Source organism: Thalia democratica, chromosome 1 (genome assembly GCF_965202585.1).
Source record: "Thalia democratica chromosome 1, ktThaDemo2.hap1.1, whole genome shotgun sequence".
Taxonomy (NCBI): domain Eukaryota; kingdom Metazoa; phylum Chordata; class Thaliacea; order Salpida; family Salpidae; genus Thalia; species Thalia democratica.
The window spans coordinates 77449575-77466441 of NC_139165.1; the positions used below are offsets into that span (position 1 = coordinate 77449575).

General features: G+C 28.9%; 2 protein-coding genes across 2 annotated transcripts; both read right to left on the reverse strand.

Annotated features, from left to right (window-relative positions):
• Positions 1-385: 385 nt before the first annotated feature.
• On the reverse strand, positions 386-9844 carry LOC145831819 (nucleolar complex protein 3 homolog). Its single transcript, XM_082939163.1, has 11 exons — positions 9553-9844; positions 7693-7891; positions 6974-7126; positions 5917-6129; positions 5425-5527; positions 4801-4980; positions 3979-4039; positions 3236-3406; positions 2068-2238; positions 1515-1677; positions 386-793 (listed from the first exon to the last, which is right to left on the reverse strand). The coding sequence occupies exons 1-11, from the start codon at positions 9832-9834 to the stop codon at positions 642-644; spliced, it is 1848 nt and encodes a 615-aa protein (XP_082795289.1). The 5' UTR covers positions 9835-9844; the 3' UTR covers positions 386-641.
• Positions 9845-14588: 4744 nt separating this feature from the next.
• On the reverse strand, positions 14589-16682 carry LOC145831427 (trafficking protein particle complex subunit 1-like). Its single transcript, XM_082938686.1, has one exon. The coding sequence runs from the start codon at positions 16661-16663 to the stop codon at positions 16229-16231; it is 435 nt and encodes a 144-aa protein (XP_082794812.1). The 5' UTR covers positions 16664-16682; the 3' UTR covers positions 14589-16228.
• Between the last annotated feature and the right edge of the window lie 185 nt (positions 16683-16867).

Consider the following 16867-nt stretch of genomic DNA (forward strand, 5'->3'; position numbering starts at 1 on the left):
TTTAAACTTGTTTTGAAACTGATGAGTGCATAAGCACGAAACTCGAGTCCTTTAAGTTTTACATCTCGAAATAAACCTTTTTATTAATAAAGCCCTTAAGGTGGGCTAAGTGTGAAAGATTCGATTTATCAAGTTAAATAGCTTAATTCTATATATATAAGTTAACTTACTCTAGTGCTCTTTTTTGTTTAACTTTAGAAATCTTTAAAATGCATTTATTTTTTAATTTTATACATATATTATCTTAAGATAGTTTTATCAACAAAATGCAAAAAAATGTTAGTTATTTAAGTAAATTAAACATTTTCAAAACGAATAAAAACAAGTAAATGTATAAGATATTTATATACTTATACCTATACACATGATAAGTTTTCAGTTTGAGTTAAGTAAATACATTTATTCTATATCAAATAACAACGTTTTCCTAAAATATTAACTATAAAAAATGTCTATAAGAATGTGGTAAAAATTACCTTAATTACAAATTCAAAATAGTTTTGTGATGCAGGTGTAAAACACAACAAAGATAGCAAAAATAAACCGATAAAAATTTAAAAGCTTCAAGATTCAAGCCAAAACTTTCTATTAGGATGAAACCGCTTATTGCTGAAACACTAACACCTAGTAACATAAAACTCCTACAAGTTCCTGCTCACGGCCTCCTGCAGCATGGAAGTGGCTTGCACCTGAACCTGCGGCGTGACCGACCTGTTCATCAGGTGCACCTCCCACAAGCACGACGACCGCGCCCCGCAGTGCTCCGGGTCCTCCTCGTACCCCTTGTATATGCCTGTGGTGGTGGAAGTTGGTTAAAAAATAATCTATATTTTTGAGTAAAATTTGATTGAGAAGAAGTACAGATTGTGTGTACTTCAGAGTTGTTACAAAATAAATGAGGACTAGTTAAAACTTTTTTTGCTGCGATACCTACATGTTTTTGCATAAAGATTAAAGAGCAAGTTGAAAAAATAGGTTCATTTTAAATATAAGACACTCGAAAATCTTATATAAAATGAGCTTAATTGTCTCTGTAAAACTTCTTCAACGGACTCAACATTGTTAGAAATTTTAACTTTAGAGTAAAATTCGTTTAACTGACATCACTATCTATAAACTAATAACTCATTATCAGGACTTAATTATAAGTTTGTGAACTTGAATTAGATATTAGTTTAGACAGTATAAGCAAAGTAATTTCAGTTAACTAAGTCGTTAGTATGACTAATATCTTTCTGGTAACTTGAATTGGATATTAGTTATCAAAAGTTTAAGTTACCAGAAAGATATCAGTCATACTAACCATTTCGTCAACTAATATTACTTTGCTTATACTGTCTAAAGTTATCTTTATTCCTCACTAAGTTTTATTTTAATAAAATTGTACTAATTTCACAGTCTTTAAAACTAAAACTCTGAACCAAGCCAGTACTTACGAAGCCGGCAGTTTACAAACTGATTAAAACTTGTACAATTCAAACTAAATTCATTATTAAAACAACAGAACAAGTTACCGATATCCTGGGAGTCGGTGTGGTACAGAAGGTTGGTCTTGCTGTTGGTCTGCATCAGCTTTTTGGCCTGACCGAGCAGTATCCTCGCAGCGTTCACGCTTCCCACCTGCATCGACGACGAAGTGAGGCGCTTGACGAACGCGCACAAGCACTCCAGCGTTATCTGGTTTGATTATTTATAAAGTAAGATCGGTTTTAACAGTGTATAAAAACTTTAATAGACAACTGTGCCTGTCTGTCATTGATATTGTTATTTAATTTGCTAGCATGTATTTGGCTTGAAGATTTCAGTTATATTTTTAAAAACAAATAATTTTTATCTATTTGATTCAACTTGGGAAACTTTTGAAAGACCTTTTTAATTGTTCAGAACATAATTATAAATATAAAACTTTTCTCAGACTTGGTTTACAATACCTTCTCTCTCTAACTGTATTAAACTTAAAACAAAACTCCATTAAAGAGTTGACAAATGATTTTGCAGCATTAAATACTAAATACCGAACACGTTTCGTTTTCAAAAACAAACAACTAATATTAACAAAAATCAAACCTGCTTCCTCCTTTTGTTCATCATCACCTCCAGGCACTCCACCAGAACCCTCACGTCTTCCTCCACCTTGTGCGGCTTCGTTTCGCTTGTGACGTCATAGAGCAGCTTGTAGGTGAGGTTGTAGAACTTTATCGGGTCGATGTTCAGCACCTCGCCCTGGCCCGACAGCACCTGATTTTTTTCAATCAAAAATAATTAAAATATTCTTTTAGAACAAATATGAGAGGAACACCATGGTTGAATAGATGCAATCAAGCAGCATAAAATTTCAGAAACTATTATACTGACTACGCTTAAGAATAAAGGTCTGACCTGTGGCTGTAATAGGAATGAGTCGATTTGAAAAAGCATTTCTATTAAACAACGGATTAGTAAATTAAATTAAATAGATCTAAGAAATTAAACAATACAGGCTGTAAAACACAACAGAACATGGGAACAATGGAGATAAGTGTAAAGAACGTAATTTTAAATATTTTTGCTGCATTAATAAAATTGTTAAGTTAACTTAAATAAAGCAATGCAACTAACAATAAAATATTTTTTAATTTACTTTAGTTTTCAATATGTGAATTTGTTTTTCAACAATGCTAACAACAAATTCTAAATAGGCCTGAGAAAACAGCACAGTAACTATTTAATATATTGGTCAATATGCAACCAAAGCTACGGTGTGCTTTATTTGAACATAATTTATAAATTATTTATTTGTAGCTCATTCTCAATTTATTAATTACTATCACCTTCATAACTATTTAAACCAGCGATTCTTAACCTGGGGTAAATTTACCCCTGGGTGTAAGTTCCCTTGTTTTATGGGGCAAGTTGTCTTTATTACAAACTATTTAAATTACTTTTTATTAATATACTTTTTAACTTATAAGTTACTGTTGTATTTTCAGATAAATAAACTCTCTAAACTTGACATTTTTTATATTTAAATAAGCTTAAAGTTCAAAAAAAAAAACTAGCTTTTTTCCTCAAAATAAAACATTATTTTGAATATTGGGGGTAATTTGATAATTATTTTCAAAAATGGGTTATAACTTACTAAAAATGGGTAAACTATGAAAAAAAGTTTAAGAACCACTTATCTAAAGTCACATTGAACAACTTAACAACTACAGAAAACCCGGAAAAGCGCCATATATCGAATTGAAATACCAACCTTGAAAGCGGCGGATATGCAGTGAAGGGACTCCCCCGTGGAAAGGTTGGCGGTTTCAACTACGTTCCTGAGCGCGTTCAGAAGATCGGAGAAGAACTCGACGCTGATCAAATGGGCGAACTCGCTCACTCCCTTCAACACGGACGGCAGTAGGTTCTTGAACTGCCCTTTCTGTGTAAAAATATTTTGGTGAATTTTGTTGCATAAACACGTGTCGGTTTTGCTTTGATTGGAAACTGTTGCAAATAGAAGAAAAAAAAAAGCAGATTAAGTTTTTATAAACGTAAGAGTTTGAATGGCTTTTTGTAGCATTAAAATTTGCTTGCAACTAAAGTTGAGTTTGTTAGGATTGAAGAATTTCGCAAATTGAAAACTATCAACGAACTGATTACTTTACACATTACGGTTTTAAATTTGTAATAATTCAGTTTTTTGGTTCAAAAAATTTTTAATCATCAAAAAAAATAATTTAAGAATAGACAAACTCAAAACAACTAACTAGATTTTTTTTAAATTACTATTTAGCTTTAATTTGACTTTAAAGTTGCTTGAACCTAGATATTTATTTTTTCACTAAAAATAAAAAAGATAGACTTTAAACTTAAGTCTTAAAATTGTATCACATGGAAGAAACTTTTAAATATGATTAGTTTGTATGCAAGGAAACACTAGCATTTTGAAAATAATAAAATGATTTTTATAAAATATGCAGGTATACTAGTACAATCAATAAAACAACAAACTTTCATTTTTAATATTCTGAAATATGTTCCGAAAACGTGGTGTATTGTCTCCGTGTGAAACCTGGAGAAAATAAATAATTCATACAAAGTTTTTAACTGTTTATTCATTAAAAATTTACAATGTGACCGACTAAATACGATATAACTTTATTAATGACAGTTTCTAAAAATTTTTAAATTATTTAATATAAAAAGTATCTTAAATACAACTGATACATTCAACTTTTATCGTGGTAATACAACTCTAGTGAACTCTTAGTTTAACTGCAATAACAATCAAACAATTAAAAGTTCACATTTTATATACATATAAAATTTTACAACCATATAAACCTGGTAGTCTGATATACATGTATGATAGTTAAAAAGTACTATGTAAATGAAAAATCAAATCAATTTTAATAATTGCATTTAGTACCATAAAAAAATATCTATAAACAAAACTTATAAAAGTTATAATATAACATTTTAACATTATTACATTACCCTGTGTATGGATAAAAATTAAAAAAAAACTTTATGCTGGCTTGATTTTAAAAAATTAAATAATTTTACCACCTCCTACATATGTTTAACACAAAAAATTTCAATCCCCCTCACTCCGTCCTCTCCTCCCGATCCTCCACCGATTTTATCACATATTAAAACACACAAAAATAAAATATAAAAAAATATTATCAGATAAGAATTTAAATTTATTCTATCAACTTAACTCTGTTCCATTCATAAATTATTTGAATTAATTTAAAAAAATTAATATTTATTATATATATAACTTAATATAAAATATATTTATAAGGATAAATTAACAATCCCCCTCACTTTGTCCTTTCCTCCCGGTCCTCCACGGCGCTCGCCTCCTTCAGCTCGTTCTTCAGCTGCTCCTCCTTCTTCGCCCGCTTCCTCTCCCTCCTGCTCATATTCCTCTTCTCCTCCCGCTCCTGCTTCTTCTTGTGCTTGTTCCGCGCGTTCGTCATCATCGAGTAGTCCACCTTCATTATCCTGTGCGAAACAAAGTTTTTGCAAGTTTGGTGCTTGAACTACTCGAATTTTGATTGAAAGAAGATTGAGTGCTTGAGCAAAACGGCTGCTTGTTTAGCTAGTAACAGTTATTTTGTCCTCATTTCAAGATATCAATGTTTCCAAAATAGTGTGCAAAGGCAAAATTGATTGATTTACACTGTCTTTTTAGATATGTTTTGCTGGCAATTGCTCGTAAACATTCAAGTTTGAACATAGCCTGTTGCATAGCATAATTTTTATCATGATATCGCAGAGTCAAATAAAAGATAATTTTGTGTTTTTGTTATAGTTCACTGCACATGCTTACAAGTTATGAAAATTATTAATGTTTTCTGTTGTTTTCTACAAATTCTACAAATTTATGTTTTCTACAAATATAGTGAAAAATAATTTAAATATAATGTATTTGAAAACGAAGCGTACCTCAAGCTGAGCAGCACATTTAATATTTCTGGTTTGGTTTTGTAAGCAGGGCTGTCTTTCACCATCTTCCAAATGTTCTTCACCGTTTCCAGGGTGGCGTAACCTTGATAAGTATTTACATATAAACACTTTGTAAAAAAAAATACTTCAAAACAAGAATATGGACTGAAAATGTTAATCAACTGTTGGCCAAACACTTAACAGCACTAAATATGCTGCAAAAGTTTAAGTCAGTGCTTCTGAAATGAACGTTTAAAATTTAAGTCCTAGGGTTCCGCGACGCCTCTCAGGGGTTCCGCGAATCCTTTCGAAATTAAAAAAAAAATTATTTAATTTAACATTTTATGTTAAACTAAAATTAGGGGTTCCGCGGAAAATTTGAACTTTGGATAAGGGTTCCGCCACTAGAAAAAGGTTCAGAAGCACTGGTTTAAGTAATTGATACTTTTTAAAATTAAACAAAAATTTTGACTTTTTTTTTTACAATCAAACCTTTCTTGTCGCTCCTGAAGACGGTCCTGACGGCCTGGCAGCACTCCTCCCTGACGCCCTCGTCCCTGTCGCCGTGGGCGCAGGTGACCAGCAGCGCGGTGACGTTGTTGTGGAAGTTGAAGTAGGTGGTGGACGTGTACAAGTCGCACAGGCACTTTATCGCCAGCTTTCCCACGCTCCTCTGCGCCTCCATCGACATCAACCGCGTTTCGCCTGCGAGTTGATTTTTTATTCAACTTAGCTTGGATTACTTTATAGAGCTCTCTTGTTGCTTATCAAACTAGCCAGTATTGAATTGGTATGACTTAGTTGTTTTAATTCAACCTTTTTTAATGACAATTAAACAGATTTTCATTTGGATAAATTTGGATTTTCGTTTGGTAGCACTTAATTTTTTTTATTCAACTTAGTTTGGATTACTTTATGGAACTCTCTTGTTGTTTATCAAACTAGCTAGTATTGAACTGGTATGAACTTAGAAGTTAATTCAACTGTTTTAATGACAATTAAACAGATTTTCGTTTGGATAAATTTGGATTTTCGTTTGTTAGCACTTAATTTTTTTAATTCAACTTAGTTTGGATTACTTTATGGAACTCTCTTGTTGCTTATCAAACTAGCTAGTATTGAATTGGTATGACTTAGTTGTTTTAATTCAACCTTTTTTAATGACAATTAAACAGATTTTCGTTTGGATAAATTTGGATTTTCGTTTGGTAGCACTTAATTTTTTTTATTCAACTTAGTTTGGATTACTTTATGGAACTCTCTTGTTGTTTATCAAACTAGCTAGTGCGAAATGGTGTTTTTGGTTAGAGTAGGAGATTATGCTTTCAACTTGGGATTTATAAAAGTTTTATAGAGCTTTAAAAATGACATAAAAATATTTTCTTGATGTCGAATCACAATCATAATCGATTAAAACTATGCTTTTTTGATAGTTTTACTAGCAAGTCACCTGATTTGAATAACTGCTCAGAGAGAGATTGACAAGCATTTTGAAATTAGCTCAACTTTTTCAAAAATAATTCTAGCAGTATATGAAACTGTAAACTACTTGGATTGTTGCGATGTTTGATCATTTTCTCCACTGTTTTCAAGTATGCCTGGTAGTTTTTCAACAAGCCTTCTTCGTAATCAAGCTGCTTTTTAGTTTCTTTCGCCAGCCTCACGTCTTTCTCTTCCTCCGTTCTTTCACGGATCCTCCAACCTGAAAAGTTGTTGTTTTATTAATTTTGTTAACAACTATAATTTCTATTACATGTTAGATTGAAATAAAAAGTAATTTTAGTTTTTAAGTTAACAGATTGTGGTAACTTATAAACAAAGGTTGTATAAAAAAAGAAGTTATCTTAAAAATAAACCTCTGAATAAAAATATATAAAGGATTCAATATTCGAAAAAAAAAAGTTAATTAAATATTTGTAGCAAAAAATAAACTAATAAAACGAATAAAATAATGTTTTCAGAAATTAGTACTAATTTGATCAAAACTCTTCTAATTTACAGGATATAATTTAAACTAGTTTTTGTTGGTTCTATCTCACATTAAAAAAGTTTTAAAAGCTTGTGGTAAACATACACTAAAAATCTAGTGTACTTTTTAACAAATATAATTGTTCGAATAACTAACACACCTGCAACTTATACCAACTACTTATTTTTGACTCAGTTTTAAAAACATTGTAGTATAAACCGAAAAATACTGATTCATAGTAAAAGTAAAAGTTTATAAAAAGAAATTACACTCAACAAAACTCAATGCAACTCACACACCTGGCAAAATGTCAACCAGCACTTTGGTGGTGCTCGCGAGCGCCAGCTTCCTCACGGTGGCCTGGCACTCGGGCGACTCGTGGTCCTCCATCATCATCCTCAGCTCCTTCAAGTTCTTGATCTTCTTCATGTCGTCCTCGGGATCCTGCGTGATCGCAGACGCCAGCTCCGCCATCTCCTTTTTCTTTTCAGCTATTATCTGGAGTTGAAGATTATTTGTTTGTTAATAGTTTAGTTGTATTGGCTTGAGTTCAAAGAAAGTAGCATTGTTTTATTTATTTTTATAATAACAAGTTTTACAGAAGTGCTTTGTTAAATTTTAAACAACTACTTCAAGTACAGCTAATGAATTTTTTAACAATTTTTTAAAGTACTCTTTCATTGTTAAATTAAGGCCATAGGGGGAGGGGGGTTAACCATGTTTTTTACAAGTTGATCTGATTTTATAGCGTTTTTTCTAAGCTTCAAGATGATTTTTATCGTTTTAAAAAATTTGAATTATTTTTTGAGACATGACCAGTCAAAGTCGGGCCGAATAATAGTTTTACTATGGGAAGGGAAAACTAAAACAGCGAAAAAAGACTATTTCATTTAAAATCTATCTCCTCCTACATTTTTCAAGCAATCTTTTTCAAACCTTCACAGTCTAATCCTTATACAATAACAAAAAAACGTTACTTTGGAATTAAAAAAAAAATTTTGTAAACTTTTTTTTTTAAACACTTTTTTTTTAATTTTTGTTATAAAATTTTTATTTCTTAAAATTACTAAAATTCTAAAGTAAAGTTTTTTTCCTTTTATTACAAGGAACGTTTCCTAAAAATTTGAAGAAGATTGCTTGAAAAATGAAGGAGGAGATAGATTTTTAGTGAATTTTAAAACTTCCAAGAAAATTGATCCCGAAAAATTTGCGGTCCATACGTTTATATTGGAAATTTTTTCAAAAAATTAAATATCTCAAAAGTTAAATGACGTTTTTGAACTCTATAAAAACTGGCTTGTAGTTTGTACTTGAAGCTTTCATATAAAAGCCAAAGTTAATTTTTGTAAAAAAAATGTTGGACCCTCCCTATGGACTTAACATATGGTTCTTCAACGGAACTCTTTAAAAATATTAATACTGTAAGAAAAGAATAGAAGCTAAATTAACCTAAAAAAGATTAATAAAGAGAATGTTCAATCATATGTTACTTAATAATAGATAGGACATTCTATCTATTCTAAACTATTAATCTACAGTAATTATGCTTATATGATCTTTATTAAAAACACAAAAACACCGTGTTTAGCTTCTTATCTTTTCTAACAATATTTAATTTTTTACCGAGCGCGATTGAAGTGATATTTAAATTAATTAATTAAAATTATCGTTAAATTATTAACAAACAGGAACATTAGTTTAATAAAGAAATAGTACTGTGATATGTTTTTTATTATATATTCCAGTGACTTCGCTAGGATCTTTAATAGCAAAGAATTAACTTGAAATTTTAAATTTTTCAATCTTTATAAAATAATTAAAAATATTTATTTTAATTACAAAAACTACTTTACTCATTCGTAAATTTCTAAATCGGTTTGAAAATATTTAAAACAAAAACCACTTAAATAACATTAGATTACTTTAGTTCTCCTTCTTATTACAACTTATAACATAATAACACACTTAAAACAAAAACAATATGTACTTTTAAAAAAAAAAGCAATAGCTAACTTTATCAACACATTTTTACTTTTATTTACCAAACAAATATTTGTCTTCCTATTTTATATTTTAATAAAAACAAAAACCCAGAAAATGAAGACTTACTAAGAAAAACCTATATAGCTATTTTTTTATATCATTCGAACAAAACCAACCCTTTTCCTCCTGAATGCAATTTCCCTCTTGCTCTTGGGAAAGTCAATCTTCTTCCTCTTGCTCTCCTCCTCCGCCACCACCTCTTCCTCGCTCTCCTCCCCCGACATGCCCGCCTCCTCGTTGTCCTGCAGCTCGAGAAACTGCGGCACGAACGTACCGTCCTCCAGCTTGATGGGCAACAAGGACTTCTTGTGCGAGTTCTCGTCCTCCGGCAAGGTTCTGGGCTTCTTCTCCCAACTTTGCTCCTCGTTGTCGTCGTCCTTCCTGCTTCTCTTGCCCATTTTATTTGTGTATAAATTTACTGGAATGTAACAAATACACGGTAATTTACTTGATACGGTTTTAAATGATGTACAACCATATGTGGTAATTTATACTGTTAATTAAGTGAATATTTATGTATTATTATAGTTTTTGTTTTTTTCACAAAATCAAAAGAAAGATCCATAACTTTTGTATAATTATGATTTAGTTTTATGTGTACATGGGTTAAAACTAATGTTTTTTTCTTTAATAGCAAAAAAGGTTGTTGTGAAATAAGTAATTGGCAGTATACGTTTCTGTCAAAATGGGTTTACTCAATTCCGCGACTTTCCAACCAATTTTTTTTTTTTTATTTTATTTAATTTTTTACTATCACTAATATCCATAACTCTTATCCTTGGTCGGTAAGTAGTTCTTATATTTGATCGGTTGGGATTTGTGCGCGGGTTGGAACTGAGTGTGTCTCGTAAAAAAGATAAACTTTTACTAAACTTTATAAACTCTGAATTCTTTTAAAACATGTTGTTCATTCTAAAAAAAAAGGTTGCTAAAAACTATCTAAGTTTAAATTAAAATGTACATATTTATCATTAGACAGCAAATAAAAGAAAAAGTATATATATTATATTACTTTAGTATGCTGCATTCTTTAAATTGAAACTGAATTTTATATAGAAAAATAAATATAAACTGCTTTTTTCCACTTAGTGAGTATAATTTCTATTTTTATTTTTTAAACTTATTTAAAAGTATTTATTTTAAAAAAATTGTAAAACAAAATATTACTTCAGGTAGTATTATCAACTATAACCTTTGGATCATCAATAAACTCAAAAATATTAAGGCTTAATTTGCTATAAATTTTGTAAATACTACGAAAATGTTTATAAGCTCAGATTTTAAACAAGTGAAAAAGAAAATACTTAGAAAACAAAACATAATCAGTTTTTTTTTATATAACCATTCCTTTAGTAAGTACTAATGAATGATTTAGTTTTATGTTAAATTGAAAGAACATAAAATTAGTATATATGATCATGCGGAATCAGATGTTTTTTTTGATTTGATTGTTTTAATTATAAATGACTTGTTAAGAACTATTAAGGCCATAGGGAGGTAAATCTCTTTTTTTTAAACTTGATCATGTTTTGTAGAGTTTAAACTAGGCTACAAGTTGATTTCAACAGATTTTTAATGATAAAAATATTTATTGAGATGTAGCAGGTTAAAGTCAGTGAGAATGGTAGGTTACTCATTGGAGAAGATAAGTAAGTTAGTGAATAAATAAAAGCAACTGAAAATTTCACCTCCTGCGCTTGTTGAGATAAAATTCTCGAAATTTTGAGGAAATGTTCCTTGTAATATTTAGAAAAATCTCTCAAAAGAAATTGGTAGCATTTCACTAACTAATTTTTAATTCTTTGATCACATCTTTTTTTTAAATTTTTTCATTTCCTTACAACAGAATTGTTCTATATAATACAAGGAACATTTACAGAAAACTTGATGTACATATCATAAAATGTAGGAGAACATAGGTTTATAGTGAGTTATATCTGTTTGTTGTTTCTATAAAAAGCAACTTGCAGCTTAGTTAAAAATCTACAAAAAAATAATATTGATTTACCACCTTTTAGCCTTAGTTTATGATACAGTTAATTTTTTCTAATAAATAAAGTTGGTTTATGAAAAAATATTGACACTAAAGTTTCTATTCACTGTAAAATCATTTCTATTCACACTTAAACTTTAACTTCAACTAGAAATGAACTTATTAAGTATTCTTGTTTAGGCAAGAAAAAAAAAAGAATTATCTTAAATAAAAAATAACATAACAAAAACTAAAGTGTTAAAGTGTAACTCAAAGGACTTATATTTAATAATACATTTCTTATACTTATTAAAAATTAGCCAAACTTGAAACAAGACACCTTAAAATAGATCAAACTAAGAAACTTTTTTGTAAAAATTTTAAAGTATTTGAAATCCTATAAAAAAACACAGTAATAAAAGCTAATACTTATTCTACCTTAGAATATCATTGAAACTAGCTGGGTTTGCACAAGACACCTTAAACTTTAAAATGTATTAAAATATACTTATCAAATAAATGTATTTGTTCAGTGAAAGAAATAACTATAATTGATTGATGAAAACTAATAATTTTTAATGTATGACTTATCTTAAATCTAGCAGGATTTGCAAAGAAACCAAAAGTTATAAAAGGTAGCCATGGAAGTTTGTTGTCTTTTATCAACTATATATGAAAATAAGATTAAAACTGATCATTTTTAACCAAAATACATTATAAAAAACAGGATTGCCACTCTCTGAGTCAAAAAAAACTGCCCTGAGTGACCTTATACTGCTCTGAGTCATCCAGTTTTTCAGATTCTTAAAAAATGTTTGCATTTGGCGCAAACTAGTTATACCTCGAGCTTATTTTCTTTCTTAGTAATTAAAAGGTAGGTTGTTTGAGAATGCTTCTGCATTAGATGTACACTAAACTTTAGATAAATACTGCATTTGAAGATTAGACAACACTAGTCTATACTCATTTTTGGGTTTTTGACTGAAAACAAAAGTATTTATAAAAACAACTTTATCTATGAATTAAGAACATACATAACAATATAATTTTATTAAACTATACAAGTAACTAAACTTATAAACATTGTAAAACATTTTAATGCATAGGTAAACTTTTGTACCTCTTAATTTCTTTTTATATAAACTCAAATCATGATAAACTTGAATTTCATATATAACACAAAAACTAGAATGTCATTTCTAAAAGTAGTAAAGAGCTAGCCTCAAGGTTAAAAAAAGAAAATGTACATTTTAAAATCTATAAAAATCATGTTCTTGAACAAAATTAAGTATGTAAATAAACAAAACATTGAAACTGGATCAACAAAATCTCATTCTAGATCTAGAAAAAATTTGCCATGAGATTTTAAAAAAATCATAAAACAATTTTGGACTTTTATAAAAAAATCAAAACTACCCTGAGCATGGTTGCCACTGATCAAGATGAGAAAAATTTCCTGACTTTTTCCTGACTTTTCTATATCAGTTTTACTTCTTTAAATTGTTCACTTAGTTTAATAAAATACTACCCGAACTATTTAATATAAAATCCTTAAATTAAAAAAGAATATACTTAAGTAACTGTAAAAAAATACATAAAAAAGAAAACTATATATCTGTTGTATAAAATATTTTCTCTTATCATTTAGTATAAAATTTGTAACAAATAGATATACTCTTATTTACATTAAAAACTTAAGTTACTCTACAAAAAATACAAATAATAAGTAAACTTAATCTTGGCATATATCTCTCTTATAACTTAATTTATAAATTTAAACAACTTTGAAATAATTATAAAGAGGTAAAGTATACACATTAGCTTGTTACATAAAATACTAAACTAACTGCTTAGTTATAAAGAACTCAATTATTTTAACAAAAAACACTTTGATTCTAAAATTATGCTAGATAAACTTTTGTGTATATATCACAGTTTCACTATTGAAGTGTCCTTGCTACAGATCATCAATACTAAAAAGCTTACAAAATCTGCTTGTTCAAGTAGGGTACTTGTTCAATATGTTAATAGAAAATTTTTGCAGTTTAATAAAGGATATTTTACTAATTTAGGCATTGGAAATAAAATTAAATATTTTTGTAAATTTCTAGGAAAATTTTGGAATTTTTTCTAACTTTAAAGGACTTTTAATTAATTTTTACCTTTTTGGAAAACAAGGAATTTTGTAAATTTAAACTGAAAAAATCTGACTTATTTTTAAATTTTATCAAATTTCCTGACTTTTCCTGACTTTTTTTCAAAACCCCCCATTTTTTCCTGACTTTTCCTGACTTTTTTAATTTGTTTTAATTTTTCCTGACTTTTTCTGATTTCCTGACCGAGTGGCAACCCTGCCTGAGTGATTCAGAGTTTAAAAAAAGTCTAAAAATCCTGAGTTATCCTGGGTTACCCTGAGATTTTCTAGGTTTTCAAAATATCCTGAACTTCCCTGATTGTGTGGTGACCCTGTAAAGTAAAAAATGTCTTATGTTCTTAATAAAGTCTGGCCAGACTTGCCTACCAACCTCTTATTAATCTTTGCTCGGCTCCTCAGATAAATTTCTGATTTTTATAAAATGAACACCTGACAACTTACTTGCATCCTCCCTACTGTAAATGTCAGACCATTTTATAAATGTTTTATTATAATTTGCTATACCATGGATCTGATTGATAAAACTTTAGGCCTACAACAAAGTTTAGGTCAGGTCTTTGTCAGAGTATTCCAGCATATGTTTCTTATCAGAGTCCATCTCATTGTCTTTGTTGATTTTTTCATTTTGATATTATTTTATAAAAAATACTGAAATAACAAAATATTTTTTGTCAGATATTTTTTTAATTTCTTATTGTTTTAAACTTAAAAGCTTAGCTGTAGCTGAATTTTACTACTTTGAAGCAAAAATTAAACAAATAAAGTTTTAATAACTTTGTTTACAGTTGAAATTGTTTCAATAAAATTTTGTTGTTATTGAAAGCAGAAGTAGTATAGTTCTATCTCAATAAAGAATAATAAGTATCTAATTTTTATTTAGATTAAACTTTTACTTTCATTATAATTTTAAGTTTAAGAAGTTTTTGTAAGAAAATATTGCCTTTAAAGTCACTATATGAAAAAAAAAATTGCTAAGTGGAATTACAAAATTTGAAATCTTACTTTAAATTATATATAATGCCAAACGATAAAGGAAAATGATAAATAATTTATATAACAAATCACATGTAAAATAACAACAAACTATATGTATTAGGAGCTACAAAACCAGAGTTAAATTAATCAACCTTTTGAAAATTTGTGTAAACTGTTTCTGTTTATGTTCAAAAAAATTAGACTAGAATTCAGAAACTAGTTTAAAAGACTTTTTTTTTAATTTTTTAGTAAAAGTTAGTCAAGTACGTTTCAAAAATTTTAGCCTATAACTCATGCACATTCAATGTATGTAATTAACTTAGTCAAATACTTGCTGTACATTTCACAACCATCAAAATAAAAAATAAACAACTATTGCACTTACTAAACATAACCAGTTTTTAGGCTAACAAAAAATAATTTTTTAAACAAAAGTTCTTGAAGTTATAACAATTTACATAATACATGTTTACAACAAAAAAAACTATTTTTGCTTTAAAATTCTAAGATTATAAATTTTTAAACTACTGTATATCAATACTTGTTATTGTTTTACAACTAAAAAACTTTAAAAAAATAAGCTTATAAAAAATATAAAAATAATAAAAATAATAAACTAGAAACAAATATTATATTTAAAACTTATATTGTTTTCCTTAACAAAGTTTTATGAAAATGAAAAACATTAAAAATAAGTTTGAATACTTTAAATACTACACAACAAGTGTTATGAAAAAAAAAATATTTATATAGTTTTTTTTTATAACTAGTAATTATTAGTTGAGTGTAATCAGACCAGGGTTGCCACTTGTTTCTGAGAAAATTCTTCCAGGCTTTCTGAACTTAACATGTAAAAATTGTTCAAAATTCAAAGTTTTACCAGGTATTTACAAAATTTCTAAAATTCTAGGTTTTTTAGCCTAAATTGTCAAATTCAGGTTTCAAAGGATTCCAGGTTTTAAGGCAACCCTGACCAGACAAAACTAACAATAACTAAATATATATCATTGTGTATAAGACAACTTTTTAACTAGATCTTGTCAGCCTTATACATTTTACATAACTTTTACTTAATAGAAATCAGTTTGAATTTATGAATAAAATTACAGTACTACTTGTTAGCTTTGCAAGAATTATAACTGCATTATTCTCTGCAGCTTTGCTAGTCATGGTGAAAACATAATACTGAACTTTATTGAAGTAAACTTTTATTTATCACTTAATAGTTTAGAAACGGAATAAAATAGCAATACAAAAAATTTGTTGTTTTAAATAAATTAATTATTTTATACCTTATACAAAAAATATGCCCCTTATATGTTAGTTTTAAGCTATAAAAATTTAAATAAATGCTTTATCTATCACTAAAGAAAAATCACTATTAAAAATGAGCTTAAATTATTAAAAAATAGCTTTCTTCAAGATGAACAAAAACTTATATGTCTGGCTATGTACATTATATCTGTTTTCTCAGGAGATTTTTTTTTGCAAGTATTATAATTTCAATTTAAAATAGTAAGATGCTAGATGAAATTCAAACTAAATTCAAGTAAACACACTTTTATATAGTAATACTACTTAATAACATACACAAGTTACTTATACTTTTAAATTCACAGAAACATGAAATACATTTTAACTTAATTAACTACTACAAGCTTGTTAACATTCCATAATTCAAAAGCATGAGTTAACCCTGGTAAAAAGGAAGTCCAAAAACAAGTTTGTCAAGCTTAGAATTAAACAGGTCACTGTCAATCCTCTGCTGAAACTTCACCAACGGATTCCTAACAGCATACTTCACATAAACGTCCTTGTAAACGTTCATCAAGGTCTTTGTGATGCAGTCCACCTGCAAGTCGGTTGTCATGATGAACAGCAGCCCGGTGCAAGTCTCGTGGAAGTGCAACTTGTATTTCGAGGTGGAGTAGCTGCCGCTCAAGTTGCCCTGCTTGCCGTCCAGAGGCGACATCTTGTCGCAGAAGGAGTTGAGGGAGTGCACCATGCCAAAGAGGAGCTTCTCTTCCTCCTGCGGGGGCATGGTCAAAGGGTTGTTACGCAGGTACTCCCTGTTGTGAAGGCACCGGCCCTGCTTGTCGAATATGTGGAGGGAGTAGACTACCATTGTGTGACTTTTTAGTTAGCAAGCCTGGAAGTTTGCAAACATTAGTTTCAAAAACTACAAGTAACAATTGGAAGTAAACAATTAGTTTTTAGGTGTAAAATATTTATATAATTTGAAAAACATAACATAGTAGATATGAAAACTACTGAAACTGTATTTTATGATTGAGTTTGCTACAAATAAAATTAAAAAAAAGAATATAAA